The 20,801-nt window shown below is 37.7% G+C and overlaps 1 protein-coding gene across 5 annotated transcripts in view; it reads right to left on the bottom strand.

The window, feature by feature from the left end:
• The window catches only part of MSH6 (mutS homolog 6), a 39,120-nt gene that overhangs the window by 192 nt on the left and 18,127 nt on the right, over positions 1–20,801 (bottom strand). Inside the window, exons 1-8 of one of the 5 annotated variants that reach the window (XM_081342529.1) lie at positions 17,157–17,423; positions 15,415–15,593; positions 12,310–14,863; positions 11,586–11,848; positions 9,534–9,651; positions 8,054–8,143; positions 3,020–3,174; positions 391–590 (exon numbers count right to left, since the gene is read on the bottom strand). In XM_081342529.1, the coding sequence (XP_081198655.1) occupies positions 391–590; positions 3,020–3,174; positions 8,054–8,143; positions 9,534–9,651; positions 11,586–11,848; positions 12,310–14,863; positions 15,415–15,561 (3,527 nt within the window). In that variant the 5' untranslated portion in view covers positions 15,562–15,593; positions 17,157–17,423. Of the gene's footprint in view, positions 1–390; positions 591–3,019; positions 3,175–7,544; positions 7,664–8,053; positions 8,144–9,533; positions 9,652–11,585; positions 11,849–12,309; positions 14,864–15,414; positions 15,594–17,156; positions 17,424–20,801 lie in introns of those variants that run through there. The other 4 variants (XM_081342528.1, XR_014028332.1, XR_014028331.1 and 1 more) reach the window with 4 other exon arrangements.

Genomic DNA, 20,801 nt, shown 5'->3' with positions numbered 1-20,801 from the left:
AACTACTCAATCCTCAATCCATTTTAATATGCAGAAAATGTGTAGCTTTGGTTTTACTGATCCAGATGGTGTATGCATTTTTCCACTCATCCCATTGAAGCCTTAACACAGCTTTGACATTGCACTTCAGGCCCAAAGCAGTATTAAAACTAATTAAAGTGTCCTCTAGTTATGAATTACAACTCTAATTCTAGCCAATGGTTGGAGATTGTTGCAGGTTGTAGTTCAGCAAAAGTTAGAAACTAGGGTTACCTCCCCTCACATCCCTGTCAACACCTCTCCCCCCCATTTGTTTTCAACCTTCCCTTGAGTTGCACAAGTACTTTAAGGAATATTTGTGACTACTTTTCTATAAAAAAGTAGTTGAATAATTGAAAGTGATGAACTTACCTAAATACTTTCATTGAAAGAACAGATTTTTCAAACTCTTTTGCCTTTTTGTGGCCTTTCTGAATCACTTCTTCTGGAATGTCAGCAAGCCTTGCAGCATTAAATCCGTAACTTTTAGGGCAAGCCCCATCAACAAATTTATAAAGGAATGTGATTGTTTCTTGACTAGGATCTTCACACTCATTTTCTACCATACAAGCCTGGAAAGAAGAAGAATAAGCAATTTAGGCTTTTTTTTAAAACACCTCTATCATAGCAATGTAGTTCCTTAAGATAGGTGACCCAATATTTTTTTAAAAAATAAATTCCAAATGTGCAGAATTTAAGCAATCAAAACTAGAAGGAATGTCTGACAATAATCACAATGGCTGGCGAGTTCTAGGAATTGAAATCCACACATCCAGCAATTGCCAAGGTTTGAAAACACTGCCCTACATGTTGTTGTTAGTTGCTAAGTCGTGTCCGACCCATCGCGACCCTATGGACAACGTTCCTCCAGGCTTTCCTGTCCTCTACCCTACATAGAAACATTTAATTCTCTAATGACCCTCAACACAGGCATTTCATTTCTCATAAACATAAATGATTAGTACAACCCATAAGGACAAACCATACATATTTCAAGAATGAAAGAAAAGGAGAAAAAGAGACCAATAGTTCTGAAAAGTCATTTTGTCCTTAGAGGTTTTTCAAGCTAAATATGGGATCATTTCAACACTGGAATATATCTGGTCACTGAATAGTTTCAAATAATGTATTTTGCATCCTTTTAAGTAAGTGCATTTCAAAGTGGTGCTTAAGTTTGTGAATAATTTTGAATTTTCAATATTTTGTGTAAATGTGTCTAAAACATCTGTTCTGTACACAAGTCCTAAAACTAGATTGGATCTTGTTTAATTGTCAAAACATTGTTCATTTATTTATTGAGGAAAATGATCCAAAACTACATATTTGTCTCTTTTTCAAAAGGCAACTGGACTTTGTTTTTCCTCGAAGATGTTTCGCTTCTCATCCAAGTAGCATCTTCAGAACTGAAGAAACAAAGTCTAGTTACCTTTTGAAAAAGCACCTTTGGCACAACCATGATCTAGATGACTGACAATCTCCATTTACATATTTGTGAGCAAAAAATATGTTGCTTTGGGCAGCAACAATTATAATGAAACAATTCTGATCAGTCTTGCACATCAGCTTGGAGGAATTTTAGCACAATGCTCCTTATAGAATAGCTTCAATTGAGGGACATTAGTGGGAGTCTTCTGTTTTAGGTCCTTCCACAGCTTTTCTATAGGATTAAAGTGGCTAACTTGGCCATCCCAAAACTTTTTCTTTTGCTTCTTTCTACAACTTGAGGTTTAGGTCACTGCCTTACTGCATGACACGTTCTCTTGAGTTCAGAAACCTTTATTTTTTTTCCTGCAGAATTTGCTGGTATAATTTAAAAACTACAATTTCATAAATGATGGCAAACCATCCTGGGCCACAGGCAGCAAAAAAGGCCCAGACTGTGATACTGTTCTATAAATGCAGGCATGTCAAACTTGCGACGTCATGTGACGTCGCGCGACATATCAGAACTTTTTCCCATTGCCGAAAATGGGATGGGCATGGTTTTTCCGTGACGCGCCGGCAGTTTGACACCCCTGTATAAATAGGATAAGGTTCTCCATTTTGCCTTTCAGCAAACAGCACTTTTTATTCAAGCCACATTTTGGTTTCACCCATTCACAGACCATTTTTCCAATAGTGGTTTATCCATGGAATCTTTCACAAATAGTAAATAGGCAACAATGCTCTATTTGGAGTAGTGGCCTTCTCCTTGCAATGCACAGCGTTGTCCAGTGTTCTTGTGATCATAATGTCATGAATACGGATATTTGCTGAAGCAAGAGAAGCTTTTAGTTCCGTAAGTTACCTGGGCTTGAGGCCTCCTGAATGATACATGCTTTATTCTTGGGAGTCAAAACTCTTTAAAAATAGTTTGGTAAACATTTCCAGGCTGGTGAGCAGCAACAGCTGTTTTTTTAGGTACTCGGGAATGTCTTTCGTTTGAATCATGATACACTTCCACCTGTGTTGTGAAGCTCTGATTTTGATAGTGAACACCCAGATTTCTGTGCTTTAAATAACACAGCACCTGCAATACTCACCTCAAATTGATCAAAACACCTGGCTCTTAATTTCTCCTTCAAATGAACTCATCCCACAGGTTTACATACTTTTGCCATACAGAAACATGTTGCTTTGGATCACTTCTCTCAATAAATAAATGAATAAATATGTTTTTAACTCATTTGTTTAACTGCGTTCTCTTAAGTTTTAGGACTTGTGTGGAGAACAGTTCATATTTTAGGTCCTATTTCTGCACAAATATTAACAATTCAAAAGGATTCACAAATGTTCAAACACCACTGGTGCAAATTAACTAACGATAAAGATCAGAAATTTACCACTAGGAAATGAAGGGAAAACAATTTTACATATTTTCTAATTTTAGTTCTTAATCTATTCTTGGAAATGGGTGGTTTTCATTTAGTAGTAATCTGTTTTAATAAAGAACATTCTTAAACATTTCATATGTTTGATAAAATTGCTGAAACTACCATTACAAGCACAGAATATTACATACCATGTGTCCCAATTGTACAGAGAGACTGTGAGAATAATCTTCTACTAAAGAATGGTAATGCGTTGAAAACATTGTACGACACTTAATATTCTCTGAAAGTTCTTTGACAACTGCACTAGCAATAGCAGTTCCATCAAAAGTCGCAGTTCCTCTCCCTGGAAAATTGAAATAAAATTGTAGCAACTAATTACAATTGAGCCTAGAATTTTGATCATAAGTCATTGCAGTCGTAAGTCATTACATGACTGAACTCAATTTTATAACCCATGGTCATTAAGTGAGTCACTACAATCATTAAGCAAATCATGGTGATTAAGTTTGAATCCAGCTTATCCAATGAGGGTTTTTTTTTCCAGAAAATGGCAAAAAAATGGTGCACCAATTGTAACTTTCAGGACAGATCTTAGCAGCTATTTTTGAGTCTGTCTTAACTTCAACTGTTTGTTAAGTGACTGGTTGTAAGTCAAGGTCTCCCTGTATCCTGCAGTTTGGATTTAAGAATCTTCCCTTATCAATTTCCATGAAGCCAACCCATACACCTACCACTGCATGTACAAATCTGCACTGCTAAAAATGTAACAGGCAATTTAAAAAAGCAAAGTACCGCATTCCAGTACAGCATAGCTAATGAAAGAACAAACTTCAATTTTATAGGAAATGCAATTAGCATCATGCACACAACAATTCATTTCTCACAAAGATTGAAGTTTCTATCTCTATCATAATGGAAGGAATTATACAATTATAGCTGTTTCTTTATATGTAAAAATATGCTTTTGCTTGGTCTTATTCCCAAATTAAACAATTGCATATGGAGAAGTGACACAGAAAATTCAAAATAATGTTTAACATTCCTTTTTGCTAACAGGATGTTAAGATGGAGAGGCAATATCAAGGGTCACATCACTCTTATTTTCATTGCTACAATCCCACTTTCATTGATTTTGAAGAAAACAAATCTTGGCTATCAACAGCAAAGAAACAATAATGAAACCTTGCATCTATTTCATATGGAACATCTGAAGCTTTACAGAAAATCAGAAGTTGAAATTCAGTCATTTAAAAATAGTGGAAGAATTTTTAGTACAGATATAACTATGGAATTTGGCCTAGATAAATTGTACGCTACGATTCAGTCTGGCTCTGATTGGATAATGTTGCTCCAGGTGATCCAATGATTAAGCACAACCCCTAAACCCCTGGTCTAGGTGAATCCAAGTAGAGCAATGAAATCATGAACAGTAATAGAATTGAAATGCCAAATGGCCAAACCATCAAGAGCCATCAGGATGAAGCCTGTAAGTACCTGGCCATTTTACAGTTGGATAATATCAATCATGGGCAAATTAAAAATATAATTGGTAAATACATCCAAAGAGCGAGAAAACTGATAAACACAAAATTGAACGGTAGAAACCCCATTCCTAGAATACACTGCTGGAATTATTAACTGGATACCATCTAAACTGGACAGTTTGGGCCAATATTAACTATATATTACAGCCCCGTAGTGATTATATACAGTACTTCAAGTCAAACCAACTGTTGAAGAAGAAAAGCATGCATTGGCTAATTATAAAAAAGACAGCCAAGAACAAGCATTGATGCAAGTTAAAAACTGGAACTCACTGAATGTGCAGGAAGCAAAACATAAATATGGAAATAATGTAATAAAAAACCCCATAATGCTGGTAAGGAAAATTACACAGTCAATTTCTACAAAGGATCAAGGGGATGAATGTGAAAAACAATAAAACCTGACAATGACTTACAACAATTGAAGGGTTGATTTTGGCTGCTCAAGAGCAATCTTGATCGCATTAGTTTGAATATATTTATTTATTAAATTTATATAGCTGCCTGGAGTTATTTTCCATGATAGGTATCTGTACACATTTGATTAATAAATAAATAAATCTATTCAAAGTAATGCAATCAAGGCCAGAATTGAAAAATCAAATGACTCAAAGAAGCAGAAGAAATAAGACCACCCAAACTGATTATAAACAATGACATAACAGAGTCACCAAAAAGATTCACTGGAACATCTGTAAAAATTATGTGCTAGTAGCAAAAAATTGGTGGCATCATGTAATTGAAAAAGTAGTAGAGAATGAGCAGGTTAAAATATTGTGCGATTTCCAATATACAAACTGGTTGGAAAGAAGTGTGGATAATTTATGTGGCAATACCAGGAGAATAGAAGGCAAGCTGTTCCACTGGTTAATTGTCCTCACTGTTAAGAACTTAAGTCTCTTTGATCAGTTGCTTCTCTCTTTGATCAGTTTCCAACCATTGTTTCTTATCCTGCCCTCAGGTGCTTCCCCCTTCTTTCTGGCAGCCTCTCAAATACTGGAATATTGGTATCGTGTCACCCCATTTCTTCTTTTCTTTAGACTAGCCAAACCCAAGTCCTGCAGCTGTTCTTCATATGTTTTAGCCTCCAGGCCTTGCTCTTCTCTGAACTTTTTCCAAGGTCTCAACATCTTTTTTGTAGTATGGTGACCAAAATTGGTTGCAGTATTCCAGGTGTAGTCTTACTAGGGTTTTATAAAGCGGCACTAATACTTTTCGTGATCTTGATTCTATGCCTGTTTATACAACCCAAGATTATATTAGCTTTTTTGGCTGCTGCTGGACACTGCTGGCTCATAGTCAAGTGATCCTCCAGTTGCTGTTTTTGAGCCAGGTCTCACCTAATCTGTACTTATATCTTTGATTTTTCCTGCCTAAATGTAAAACTTTGCTTTTCTCCACATTAAAACTCAATTTTGTTGGATAGGGCCCATTATCTGCATATCTGAATAGCTGCAAGAAATACCATTTGCCTACAAACAAGAACTGCTAGGGCCATAAAACAGTGATAGAAAATGAAGAAGCTAAGGTGCTCTGGGACTTTAGAATTCAAACAGGCACCTGCCATATAACACTCCAGATTTAACAATTGTTGATAAGAAAAACAAAAAGAAATCTGGATAGTGAACATTGCAATTCCTGGAAACAGCAGAATAGGAGAGAAAGAACTGGAAAAAAATCACAAAGATTACTCTTCCCTTTCAACTTATGGATTCTACTTGCATTATGTTTGCATCTTCTGGAATGTAAAGAACAGAGTGCATTTACATAGTTCACTTACTGTATAAATTTGATAAAGCCCTCTGAATTTTTAAAGCTACACTTGTGTTTAATAACAATAATATAAAATAAAAAATAATATAAAATAAAAATAATAGTAAAAGTTGGAAGGGATCTTAGGCAGGAAACCCTATACCATTTCAGACAAATGGCTGTCCAGTCTCTTCTTAAAAACTTCCAGTGTTGGAGCATTCACAGCTTCTGGAGGCAGGTTGTTCCACTGGTTAACTGTTCTGTCAGGAAGTTTCTCCTTAGTTCTAGGTTTCCATCCGTTGCTTCTTGTCCCACTTTAAACCCCTCCAAACCACACAATAAGCAAACTGACACCCACTATAAAAACATGGCACCACCACAAACACGAAGCCGAACAAAAGCAGCACAACTCACCAGCTCAGTTCTAAGGCTGGCAGCTGAGACCAGCCCATCCACTCAAAACACACCCCCAACCAATCAGAACACCCCCCCATTCAAAACACACTCCCACCCAATCAGAACACACCTGATCCCCCACCCAATCAGAGCACACCTCCACCCACAGAACACACCCCCTCTGGCAGTTTAAAAAAGAGGAACAAACAGCCACTACCACATGCTTCTCCCAGAAGAAGGAAGCTGAAGCCACCAGCCTGAGGATGACGGATGGGATTCCGTCGAAACGTTGCTCCTACACCTTCAATTCTACGCGGGGAAAAACCCGAATGACCAAAGATCCATATATATGTATATATATACATACAACCATATATGTATGTATATAGCATGTGTATACGTGTGTTATGTATGTGTATGGGTTGATATATACTTTCTTTTTAGGGCAGGCAACAGAATTTCATTTTTAATGTGTGCCATTGTGCTGTCAGTAAAAAATGACAATAAAAGTTATCTCATCATCTTATCTGAAAAAGTTTCTATATATGTAATCAAGAATGGGCCCAAACTACTTTTCACTCTGATTTTTTTTTATCATTTTGCCCTACTTGCAAGTCCCACCTTGTAAACAGAAGTTGGAAGTTTACAAATTGGAGGTTAAGTGAAGAAAACGTATTGGTTTTCTGGATGTCTGGGCCAAATATTTTTGAACTATTAAATAAAGCTGTTGGTTCATGAGAGCTTGGCCAATGATGGGGGTTAGGAGAGGGGGTCCTACTTGCCAATTTAGGCTTTGTCGATATTCAGATCAGATAATTTCAGAAGCATGAACTATGCTTTTTTAGTTTGTATGGAACTTACTCCCAGCCAGTTAATCACCTCAGTTATCTTAAATAAAAATGAGATATACTGTGTTTCAAAATATTTGGGTTTCTCCAAGGAAGAGGCAGAATAAGCAAGCAAGGCCTTCATTAAAACATTTAAGCAAAAACTGGGCAGTCACATTGTTTTAATAACTTACCTTTGGCTTTTTATGCTTGACCAACATGCATCTGGAGGTCTTTTTTATGATTTAGCAACTCTGTATATGGTTTTGTCTGTTAATTTTGTCATTCATTATCCTTGCAAAACATCTCAATTCTGATGAATTAATTTATAGTATTAGTAACATTTTACTTTCCCATAGCTATATACTATATATACTTGGGAAAAATAGGTCTGAGTTTTAGATATGGCTGGACAAGAAAAACCCACCATTAAGCATTGCAAGCATTTGTTGTCTAATTTAAACTGGACTCTGGGTCTTTGGTATATCCTGCAAAGAATTATTAGAAGTTTGCATGACTATTGCCCAGGTAGTAGCAGACACTTTCATTTAAAGAAAATGCATATCATATTACACATTACTTTGCCTTTCCAAGCCACACTGGTCAGCAAATATATAGGCAACACAAATCTGATTTTGAACTAGCGGATTTCTGGAAGCTTTAAAATCCAATTATGACACTCTTAATCAATCAATATACATACCTAGCTCATCCATAAGAACAAGGGAATGCTCTGTTGCATGTTGCAGTATACTCGAAGTCTCACTAAGCTCAACAAAGAACGTACTCTCTCCTAATGGAAAACATATTAAGATATTAACAAAATGTAACTTGAGGCAGGAATATCACATGCAACAAATGTAAAATTTTCCCCATATTATTGGTTGCACATACTGTGTATTACACAACTACAGTGTTTACCTGAAAATAAGACCCGGTCTTAGTTTTTTTTGCCTCCAAAAGAGGCACTAGGTCTTATTTTGGGGGAATGTCTTACCCACTTACCTCAGGACCACCACAGCCAGTCTTCCCATGCCCCAACATCTGTTGTGCCGCCGCCCAACTTCTTCTGTGGCCACTCGCAGTTGGAGGCCACGTGGTGCATTGCGCTGGTCCAGCGCACATGATGTGTTGTGTTGTGGTGCATGCAAGTGGCAGTACCAGTGCAATGTGGCACTCAGCGTCCTGCCGCAAGCAATGGCACCGGTACAATATGCCATGTGGCCTGCCGTGAGCGATGGCACCAGCATGACATGTCACATGGCCTCCGACCACGAGCGGCAGAAGCGGCAGCACCGTGCTATATGACCTCCTGCCACGAGTGGCCGCCAGCAACCAGAAGAAGTGGGCCAGTGGCCATGCGGGCTACTGCTGGATGAGACTGCTGCTGTTGCCAAGAGATGAGGCAGGCATCAGGGCGTGGGAGACCTGGCTGCAGGGGCCCTGAGGAAAGCGGGTGTGGGACATGTGGGGCAGCTCCACTCCCCCACCCCTGCCCTAGCTTGATTTTTATGCATGTCTTGCCCCACCTCGTACAACCAGATGGTGGGACGGAGCGGGCAGGGTCTTAACTAGGGCTTATTTGGGGGGCAGGGCTTATATTAGGCGCACACATAAAAGTCAAGCTAGGGCTTATTTTCAGGATAGATCTTATTTTGGGGGAAACACGGTACTGCAGTACCAACAAGTCACAAAACACTATTTCAGCTTGATTTATTTCCATGGTTGGCTATATCAGCCCCATAGTGAAAGATCTACAAACAAAGCAAAATGAGAAGAATTACCCTCCAACATAGGTGAATACCATATTAGGACAGTGTTTCAAGCCTTGGCTTAAGGCAACATTCAACTTTGCAGGTTTATCATTCTTCTCTTCGCTATGATCCTTATATTTTATCAATCTAATAGGAATGCTCTGAATGTTCAACCAGAAAATGGTACCTTAAAAACAATATACTTTCAACTGCCAGACAACTGAAACATGTTATGTACTTAAACAGTTATTTTACAGTGATTAATAGAGGTATTGGAAATGATTTGTACTTTCTAGGGTTGATATGAGAATTTTTAGCTCAGACTGAACTTGGAGGTAATTTAGAAAGAAATCCTTCAATTTGATCATTACATATTGTGTTGAGAAGGCAATTAGTCTTTTAGCATTTACAAAAACATGTGGAACCCACCTGACATAATTCTATCTGAAGCTCCTAGTCTAGTGAACACTCTATCAACAGGAGTAAACCTGCAAGATTCAGCAGGTACAAAGCATCCCAACTGAGCCATTATTACCAAGAGACCAGCCTGCAAAGCAACAAAGGCAAAAGCAAATAACTCTTTTTATTAACTTGTTCTGCAACCATAGAAATTTCTCTTCATCTGCTCCCCATCTATATTGCCACTAAAGTTCAAGTTATTCCACTGAGACCAGAAAGCCAATCTGGTGTAGGAACCAGGCTAGAAATCAGGAAACCATGACTTGTAGTCCTGTCTTAGGCACAATGCCAACTGAGTGACCATGGGCCACTCTTTTTCAGCCTTACGAAGGAGTCAATTGCGAACTGCTTCTGAAAAACTGCAGGGACTTGTCCAGGCAGTTACCAAGAGTCAACATTGACATTTAAATTGTACAGAAGAGAACCATCCTTTCTTTTGTTACAGATAGTTCTTACCTAAAGACCAGTCACTTTGCAACCATCTGAAATTGCAATGGGCCTCCCAAAAGTTATTTATGAGCCAATTCCAATGGCTGCATATGCATCACTGCAGTCACATGACTGCATTTCAGGTGATTGGCAACCAGCTCACCTTTATTAGTTGCAGCATTGTGGTCACATGACCACGATTTACAACTTTCCTGCTGACTTCCAGCAAAAAATGCCCATAGAAATAGAATGATTTGCTTAATGATCACTGAATTCACTTAATGACTGCATTGTTCTTAGTGACCTCTCTTAGTGACCGCTGCAGAAACAGTAAAATCAGGTCACATGGGTGCCTTGACGTACGACTGCCATGACCTATGATGGAAATGCCAGGCTCCATTATGGTGGTAAACTGAGGACTAGCTATACTAATGGCACTGAATACCCCCAATGAAGAACTGAGTGGGGCACTCTTTCCCAATGTTCAAATTTAATACTAAATTATTCTATTTAGTTTAGTCACTCTATGAAGTTAAAACTTTGCAACAGGCACTAGTAAAGATTTAAAAATAAAAGATATTTAGAAAATCTTCAGTAGATAGCTTTAAAAAGGGCATGTGAAACTAAAGGTAGTCCTCATTTAATGACCACACGTTCAGCGACCATTTGAAATTACAATGGTGCTGAACAAGGGGTACTTACGTCCTTGTACTTGTAGCTGTTGCTTGGCAACTGGCTTAAAATTACCAGTCACAGCATCCTGTGGTCACAATTGCCCTCTAACCTTCTCTGCTGGCTTCCCACAAGCCAAATCAATGAGGAAGCTGATGGGGGTAGCAAATGGCAATGTGACCTCAGGACACTGCAACTGCATGGAATTTGCCTAAGGACAGTAACCAGAACAGTCAGAATAGCCATCATTAGTCGGCATGGTTACGTGTTGTCATGCTTTACAAGTGTGTTGGTTAGCCATTTACTGTTCTTAAAATGTATACAGCAGACCTGGGTTCTCATAAGGCTATTTACAATTTAACTCACATGCTCCAAAAGGAGATATTATCAATATTCTAGCAAACAATTTCATTTTATTGTTTAGGCATCTTTAAAAAGAAAATTATACAAGGCATGTTCAATGGTCTCCTGTGGCTGGTACAGTACTATCTGAACAATAGGGGAACAGTTTATATAAAATAAGGGATTTCTATGAGAAATTATGCAAATTAAATTCAATGAAGCAAAATTCATTACTCCAGTAACAGAATCTGGATCAGTAAAATAATGTCACTGACTCTGAGTCCAGTCCTCTTTTGAAATGTACCATATTTTGGAGCAGTAATTTTCATCTGGAATATTCTTGTATGGTAGCATTTAACCAATACTTACACAAAAAGATGTTGGGGGAAGGGGGGAGAGAGACTTATCTGGTTCCAACGTGCTATCTTCAACACAATTCTGTTTGCACAAATTATATTAGCGGCTGAGCAAACTAATATTAGAAATACCACAAAGAACTATAAAGTCACCGCAAATACATATAAGATTTAAAAATGAAAAGTGTTAAAGCCAGACTATAGGGTGCCTGTGTCTATTCACCTGTCTCATGAGCGTAGATTTTCCTCCCATATTTGGACCAGTCACAAGGACACAAGTAGCTCTGCTGTTTGTTGTTTTATCATCTAAGCCTATTACAATATCATTAGGAATGAAATCATCTCCGAAGAATATTTTTGTAATGCATGGATGACGTGAACTTTTGAGCTCCAGAAAAGGTGGGGTGTTTTCTGGCAACAAGATTTCTGGGCGGCACAATGGTCCATCACATCCCTGACTATAGTGTGCAAGGCATAACAAAACATCTAGAAAATAAAACAAAAATAAGAGTTAACTTTCCTTCTTCAAGTATTTCTTGCGAGAATTTCCTATTTAGCTATACACTTGGAATTAGCATTTTGACTGCAGTACAGATGTCTCAAATTAGAGGGCACAGTGCCAGTCTATGCTCAGCCAGGGCAGCTCCCCTTTCTGTACCAAGCACATAAATTTGTTCCTTTAAGTAGAGCTCTTAAATGGAAATGTCTGTCACATAGCTTAAACTTTTGTATCTGACGCTCTACAGCTGAAGTAGAGTCAAAGCTATGCAGAATATATACTTATGTTTGAGGGCTGAGATACTACAATAAAAAGCCTAACAAACACATCATGATTGTAAAATTACTTTTTTCTTAATAAATAATCCTGTGAACACTTTAAGATAGTCCCAATCAAAGTTATGTAGATGTACCAATGTGATTCAACTTCTACGCAGAAGACAACATACCTAGAACAGCGATGCATTCCACCGCAGTTTGCCAATCTTTTCTGGTTTTATCGAAGTCATAGAATAATCTTTTCATACAATCTTTTTGTGCTGCATCTCTCCGTTCTTCAGCGTTGATAATATCATTTAACATTTTCTCTATGTCTTTTGTCCAGTAACGTTTATAGCCCTTTCTACTAGACTTCATGATATATTCATCAGGCAAATCCCGAGGCACAGCAGTTTCTGCAATCTCCATTTGGTAACGGTTTTTGCCTGCTCCCCAATACATCACGGCTCTGACACCAAGTCTTTTGCGTTGCACTTCCAAATACTGACGAAGATTTTCCTCAATTTCACTGATATCTTCTAATGCTTTATCATAATCAGAATCAAAACCAGTTCTTGGATTAACCACACCTGTCCTCCGTGCAATATTATGGTCAAAGGCAGAATCCCATTTTTCAAGTTCCGCTTTCAAGTCTGGGAAGCAGCCTGCTGGATTTTTTGATTTCACTGTTGCTATTTGTTTTAGTATTTTAGATTTAAAACCATCAACAGTATCTTCCAAAATTGAGAGAATTTCAATTATTACTTTAAATCCTTCCAGTGTAGACAAGAAATCTATAATCTTTTTCTTGCTGTACCTAGCCTCCTCATATAAAATAGCCCTATTGTCTGGATGGTTCTGGTTCTTAAGAGAAGATCCAATACTGTGAATTTTGCTCAAAAGCCTTTCAAGATCTGGGAGTTTTTTGAGACGCTCACGGATATCAGACATTTTAGCAGCCTCAGCTAGGAGATCTTCAACTGCATCCAGGCGATCATTAATAGCACAAGGATTACATAATGGTGCACAGAGCCATTGCTTCAGGAGTCTTCTCCCAAAAGGTGTACAACAAGTGTCAATTTTTTCCAATAATGTGCCCTCTACTGAACTCCTGGTTGCATTCTGCAGTATTTCCAGATTTGCCAGTGTCACCCCATCTAGTACCATTCGCTGGTTTGTTTTCTCAAAAACACTATTTGATCTGGTTCTGTTAACTATATCAACATCCACAGGAATGTATTCTTCAAAATTTGCCATTGATAAAAGTTCCTTGTCAATAATACATTTTTTAAGATAGAATACACAACTGCCTAGAGCTGACAGAGCAAGTTCACTGTTTTCTGCAGGAGTAAGCCCCAGTGAATCACTTTCTGCAGTCATAGATCTGATTACTGGGGGCAGAGTGATTCCACTATTTGCATTCTCTTTGTTCTGAAAATAACTTTCTTCAACGAGAGTTTTTAAAGTTTTAGATGCATTCCAGAACTGAGAACCAGGAATCAAGCTTTCTTGAACAGTAAAAGAGATTAAGCCTTTAAGTATCTTTTGTGTTTCTGCAGAAGGGTTTCCTTTCTCGAAAAGTATCTGTACAGGAGTATAATGAGCCAGAAGTGTTCTAAACCTAGAACAATGACGGTCATCCAGAAACTGGCCAACATGAAACTTTCCAACTGTTGTATCAACAAAGCAAACTCCATAAGTACGATGCAGGCCAGCAGAATCATCTATTTTTTCTTTTATGCAAAGAAGGTATTTGTTGTGGGTCTCTGAATAGTCACCATCAAGAATACTGTAGGTCTGTGTGCCTTTGGAAATTATCCTGCATATTTCTCGACGCACAACTCTGTCAAATCTTGTTGGGTGAGCCAAAGATTTACACCGTGCTTCCATCATCTCAGGAGTCTCCATCTGCTCGATTCGTACAACTTTATAACCTTTTTGAACTAAGACATTGGCGAATCTATCAAATGCCATTTCTGGAAAACCTGAGTGAGCCCAAGTGCCTTTCATAAATACCAATCCAAGCTTATTTACACCAACAACAGCATCCATATGATATAACTCATAAAATTTTCCAACTTTATAAAAAATCACGGCATCAAAATTTTGACTCTTCAACTCCCACCATTTCCGCATTCCGGGAGTGCAGTTTTTAAGATAATCCTCTGGCACAAATAAAGTACTTGGGTCATAATCTGGATCATTTTGTCGTCTTCTATGACCATCCTTCCTTTTACCATCATGAAGCCAATCTATTTTTTCATGCTCCCATACGGTTGGATTACCATCTCCTCCTCCCCCTCCGGCTCCTCCTCCATTAATGCTCGGTCGAAAATCAAAACTTTCAGGAGCTGCATAAGATGCTAATTTATACATGATTTCAGGAGAGATTTCCCTACTGGGTGTGTCAGATACGTTGTTTTTAAGATGATTTTCTTGGCGAGAATTACATGCCTTTCTCTGCATTTGTTTAGGAGAACGTTTAGTCAGTACTTTAACGGAACACTTCTTTTCAGGGCCAGTTTCAGATTCAGAAGTTTCACTGTTACGTACTTCAACACTATTTTCATCACTGCTACCTTCATCTGGCTGAAATTCCATATCAGAACCTTCATTATCTGTGTCTGAATCCATGAAAATCTTTCTCTTTTTGGCTTTTCCATCAGTATGCTTTAGTCTAGCTATTCTTTTATTTCTACTTTTTATTTCCTTTACTGTGTCGAAATCATCACCTTCATCACTCACCTGATTAAAGGAAAAAAAAGCCAAGAAATATAAAAATGGATATTTGAAAGACAAGTTGATAATTAGCAATCTAACACTTCAACTTTGCAACTTGCAAAAATTGGGTCCTTTCCCCAATGCCTTATTTATAAATAGATGAGCGGATCAATGTTCTCTAGCTTAGACACTCTTGCTAAGAGAAATATATAATCAATAAAGGAAAACTATACAGGTTCATCTGTCTAAGATAACAGCTCACTAAATAATTTATCTACCTGACTTTCTTCATCAAGAGACATGTCTTGATACAGATATCTAACTGGAGCCAGCAAGTGTATGGGATGTACTGACGTTTTCACAGGGAATTCAATTTGATTCTTTTAACTGATTTGATTAGGTATGTTTTATCTTTTGTTTGGAAAGGAACTCAAGAGTTCTATTGATAGATGAGTTTGTGAAACTTTTTTTTAAAAAAGGCAAAAGATGCATTCATATAAAAATGTCTCCTAAAAAATAATAAAAAAAACATTTCTCCTAGCACTTTTGAAAACAACAATTTAAACAAAAATTACCTCCGTTTCTTCTTCATCTTCTTCTCCTTCACTTTCTGAAGGTTTGTCACATACAGCTAGACCTAGTCGTTCACTTTTATCCTTTTTCAAAGCAACATCTGCCAGTTCCATTGCTCTTTTAATTTCAGGTCTTGAACTGTAAAACATACCTCCCCTCTGGGTGTCTCTGCCTGTAGAACCTTTAAAATAAAGAGAATAAAAAGAGTGGTTATTCAGATTCCTTTTTTTCTAAGTCCATCCTATGTTTTAAATTTCCATATATTTATTTAATACCACTGAATCTAAACTATTTGTGATCTCTTTTTGAAATTACTGAAATGCCATAACCAGGAGAAACTCTGGTTTGAGTCCCTAATTCAATCATTTAACACTCTCTAACAAGGCCCCTGCTTTCTATATAGCACATGTTAAAACTACTATTCTCCAAAGCACCTGAAGGCAGGACAAGAAGCAACAGATGGAAACTAACCAATGAGAGAAACAACCTGAAACTAAGGAGAAATTTCCTGACAGTTAGAACAATTAACCAGTGGAACAACCTGCCTCCAGAAGCTGTGAATGCTCCAACACTGGAAGTTTTTAAGAAGAGACTGGACAGCCATTTGTCTGAAATGGTATAGGGTTTCCTGCCTAAGATCCCTTCCAACGTTTACTATTATTTTTATTTTATATTATTTTTTATTTTATATTTATTTTATTTATTTATTTTATTCCATTTATATACCGCCCTTTCCCTGAGGACTCAGGGCGGTTTACAGGGAGTTAAAAACCAGCAATACAAAAGTTAAAACCCATTTAAAAAAGATTAAACTAACCCTGTGCATTTAAAACCCCGATTAAAATAAATTACTCCTCAGCCTGGGCCCGAGAGCTCAAAGAGCCAGGTCTTCAGGCCCCGGCGGAATGACCGGAGGTCGGGGGCAGTCCTCAGCTCCACTGGCAGCTGGTTCCAGAGGGCAGGCGCCCCCACTGAGAAGGCCCTATCCCTGGGTGTCACCCGCCGGCAATCTCTTACCGGTGGGACCCTGAGCAGACCCTCCCTGTGGGAGCGCACTGGGCGAAGGGCATTTGATGCCAGCAGCAGGTGTTCCCTCAAATACTCCGGACCCAGCACCTTGAATTTCACCCGGAGGGCAACCGGAAGCCAATGCAGCTCGCGGAGTAGAGTATTATTGTTATTAAACACAAGTGTAGCTTTAAAAATTCAGAGGGCTTTATCAAATTTATACAGTAAGTGAACTATGTAAATGCACTCTGTTCTTTACATTCCAGAAGATGCAAACATAATGCAAGTAGAATCCATAAGTTGAAAGGGAAGAGTAATCTTGTGAATCAATCAGAAATCTGCTCTACCAGCTGATTATGCAGAACACAAATTGTTTACTGAGAGTACACATTTTGAGATATACCATCATTTTCTCTGCTTGAAGATGAGAGAGCAGGAGAAAACAAAACAAAGCAAAGCAAATTTGTCTGGATTGCATTTTGCTAGTTTAGTTAAGTCTGGACAAGTCTTCTCTTCTGAAGGCTATTTAGGACTGATCCTACCTGACACTTCATCTAGATCCCAAATTCTGTAATAAAATAGGAATATTCTCTATTCTTCTTTCTTCCTTTTTTAGAGGGGACAGATGGTTATGGTTATGATTTTCCCATTTTTCCCCTAGAAACGGCTTGAAATAATTCTTGAAGACCCATTCTTTCACACCTATTAAATCCACTCAAATCAGCTGTTTCTTTACCTTCATAAAAAGACAATTCTCTGCATGTTCCCACACAAACCAGTTTTGTTTCAATCTATCACATGAGAATTAGTTTGTGCAATTTATACTCTTTCTTCTGACCACATTTGAATGCTTCCAAACCAGTCTTCCACAATTTGGTGTCCACCAGATGGCCATAAAAAGGAAGGAATCCCTGCAGTCAATCTTGGCACATGGTTCTTAGATAATGATACCTCCATCCCCCTGCCTAGCCCACATTCTTGATTGTCTTCTTTTAAAGTATCAACCACAGAAATCTGCAAGGGGGATCAGATGACAAAAACAGTGTTATGCCATAAGGCCTTCCTTCTTATACATGCACTGTGATACTCTACAAATGTACAAAAGGGGTGGAGCTTTTGTCATAATGGTACAGTATTATTTTATCATTTTGATGAAAATTTCCAATCCTATAAATTCCTCCAGTGCTATCCAGATACAAACCAGCTTAATTATTTTTGAATAGACATTATGGCTAGATGATGCCACATGATGTAATCATGCTAGCTCAGAATTATGAACATTACAATCCCAACATATGGAGAATATGTTTATTCATTATTATTCATGATCTGTGCTAAGCACATTGGGCTACAAGGATACTCCAGTTTCAATCCGCAGCTAGTCTCTGCATCATTTCATTTAAGATTGATGTTTTTCAGATCTTCCAGAAATGTTTGGTGCTAGCTTTTCCTTTAGCCTTCTTCTTTTTCTCCAACCATCTGGTAGTATCTAATTGATTGCGGTCTTTGCTAGAAATTGTTCACTTACATGGAACACGTGTCCAGCAAAGCGCATTCTTTGCTCTGTCATTGTCTCAGGGGAAGATTTTTTTTAGAATTTCCTCATTTGGTCTTTATATTTTCTTTATATCAGATATAAAGAAATCTTCTGAGGCAATGTTTTGGAAGACACTGAACTTATGAATAATTCTTGTTATAGATTTCCAGGTCTCACTGGTATAAATGGCAGTTGGTGTATCAATGGCATTAAATAATCTGAACTTGGTGTTTATAATGGACGTGGTTCATACTGAGCACATTTGCTGAAAGACAGCAGTTCCTTTGCCTATTTGGCATTTCACATCTGCTTCTGTTTCCCCATCTGTATCCATGATGCTACTAAAATAGTTGAATTGTTCCAGAAATTTTAAGCTCTGTCCTATTGTTATCAGGTGTTGACTGCTTCAAGTGCCATGCTATACTACATTTAGGAAGATGGTTTTAAACTATGTTATTTTTCTGTACTAGTTGTAAACAGCTGTGCAGAAGTCAGTGTAGGAAAACCAGATGGTAGTTGTATGAAATCTTGTTCAAATAACAGTTGTTTTACTACTTTAATGGAAAAGCAAAAACAGTTCAATATTTTCTGTCATACTTTTTTTAAAAAAAATAATTTCTATTGAAGTTTAAAAATACAAGTATAAAAACTAACACAAATAAGAAAAACACAAAAAAGAAAAAAGTAGAGAAAAAGACAGAAAAAAAATAAAAGGAAAAATATATACAAAGAAATGACTTCTCCCTTCACCAAGACAAGTACAATAACTTATCACATTTTCTCTAACGTTTCAACCTAAAATCTCTTCATCTCATCTTTTTTCTATTAGCAAATAATAAAGCCTCAATCTTAATCAGCAAAAAGCCATTAAGAGCTAGCAGAAATAACAATATACTTTATCTTAAATATAATTTCATATTCCTTTCATTTACTTTATCCAGTACGGTATCATTTAATACAAAAAAACTCTTTATCTCATATCCATAAACAAATCTTTATAGCCTCATCTTTCAAAGCTAATCATTAGGCATGACGGCCAGTTGGGTGACTGTGAGCTAGTCACGCTTTCTCAACCCAACCCATCTCATGGGGTTGTTGTGGGAAAAGTAGGAGGATGGAGTGTTAAGTATGCCCACCACCCCCACCCTCTCTCTCTGAAATCATTTTCTCTTCATCTCCCCTCAGAAACATATTTTGCAAATTTAATATTTCTTTCAATTTTATTACCATAGCTCATCACTTTCTGTAAAAATACAACAACAAAAAATCTTCTTCCCATAACTTGGTCAAATAAGCTAACTTTGTAAATCTTTTGTTTTACTTTTAAAGTGTTGATATTTATTCCTTTTAGATAATGTCCCCAAATAAAATTTCTTTTCCTTTTCTCCTTTTCCTTTATCAGGAATTTCTTCATAAGTATGATACATCTCCTTTACAAATCCAAAGTAATAAAATTGCCCAAGACACTTTTCTAAGTTAAAATCCACATATCCATATTATTCTTCAGGTTTATTACTGTGTTTTCCTAAAAATAAGATCCAGTCTTTTATTTATTTTTTGCCTCCAAAAGAGGCACCAGGTCTTATTTTCGAGGAATGTTTTATCTTAGGACCGCCGCAGCCAGGCCTCCCATGCTGCGACACCTGTTGCGCTGCAATGCCACTTGCAGGCCACTTGGCTTGGGCCAATCACACTGCTGCCACTGTTCACAGCAGGAGGCTGTAAGGCTTGTTGCGCCAATTGTGCATCTGCTGCTTGCAGGATGCTGTGTGGCTCATTGCACCAATGCCACCGCTAACGGCAGGAGACCATGTACAGCAGCAGTGGTGCAATCGGTGTGACGAACCTGGCACCTTCTGTCACGAACAGCGGTAGAGCCGTTATCAGCGCAATGAGTCACGCGGCCTCCTGTTGCAACTGGCGGCAGCGGCGCAATGTGCCATATGGCATGCGGCCACAGAACTTGGGTAGCAACATGACAGGTGCCGGGTCATGGCAGACCTGGCTACAGCATTCCTAAGGTAAGCAGGTGCAGGGCATTTGGGGCAGCTCCACCTCCCCACCCTACCTGATTTTTACGTGTGTGCTTTGCCCCCAAAACTGGGGCTTATATTTGGGGTAGGGCTTATATTGGGTACACATGTAAAAAATCAAGCAAGATCTTAGTTTCAGGGAAACACGGTATTTATGTCCCTTTTAACTATATTATAAAGCATACTATATTACTTAAATCTATTATCCTTCTTGTTATAAGGCCCTTTGTGTTCAAAATTCTGTTCTTTTAGCCATATTCAAACAAATGATTATTCACGTAATAGTTCATCTGATAGGGCGAGTGAAATCTGTTGTATCTGTCTCTGATTTTCTTCTTTTGCCAAGTAATTTTCCAAGTTGATGTAATCCACTTACCCAACAGTTCCTGTATTTTTACAAATGTTGTTGGGAATACAAAAGATGAAGTACCGGTAAGTAAGAAAAATTCTTTCTGTCACCCAAACTTTAATAGTTCTCCTAATAATTCCATTTTTCTTGTTGTATAAGAACCTTATAGATTTTTTTTGTTCGTGTCAAATTGTAATTCTTTTCCCTTTGTTATTTCATCAATTTGATCATACTCTTCTAGTTTATAAACTTGCTGTCTGATTTGTTTGTTCCTTTGTTGTTATTTCCTGGGTATTTTTTAATTGTAGATTTAGATTGGAGATATGCTTATTTAAATCCTCAAAGTTGTTTCAAATTTCATCATGGTTTGAACCTATTGTCATTTGTATTTGTTCTAACATTACATATATTTCCTCTGGGAAAGTATTTATCTTGCCTTGAAGTATTGCTTCTGGAGGCCCT

The sequence above is a fragment of the Vipera berus genome, assembly GCF_964194415.1.
Source record: "Vipera berus genome assembly, chromosome: 1".
NCBI lineage: Eukaryota > Metazoa > Chordata > Lepidosauria > Squamata > Viperidae > Vipera > Vipera berus.
This window is presented reverse-complemented; position numbering and strand designations above follow the sequence as displayed.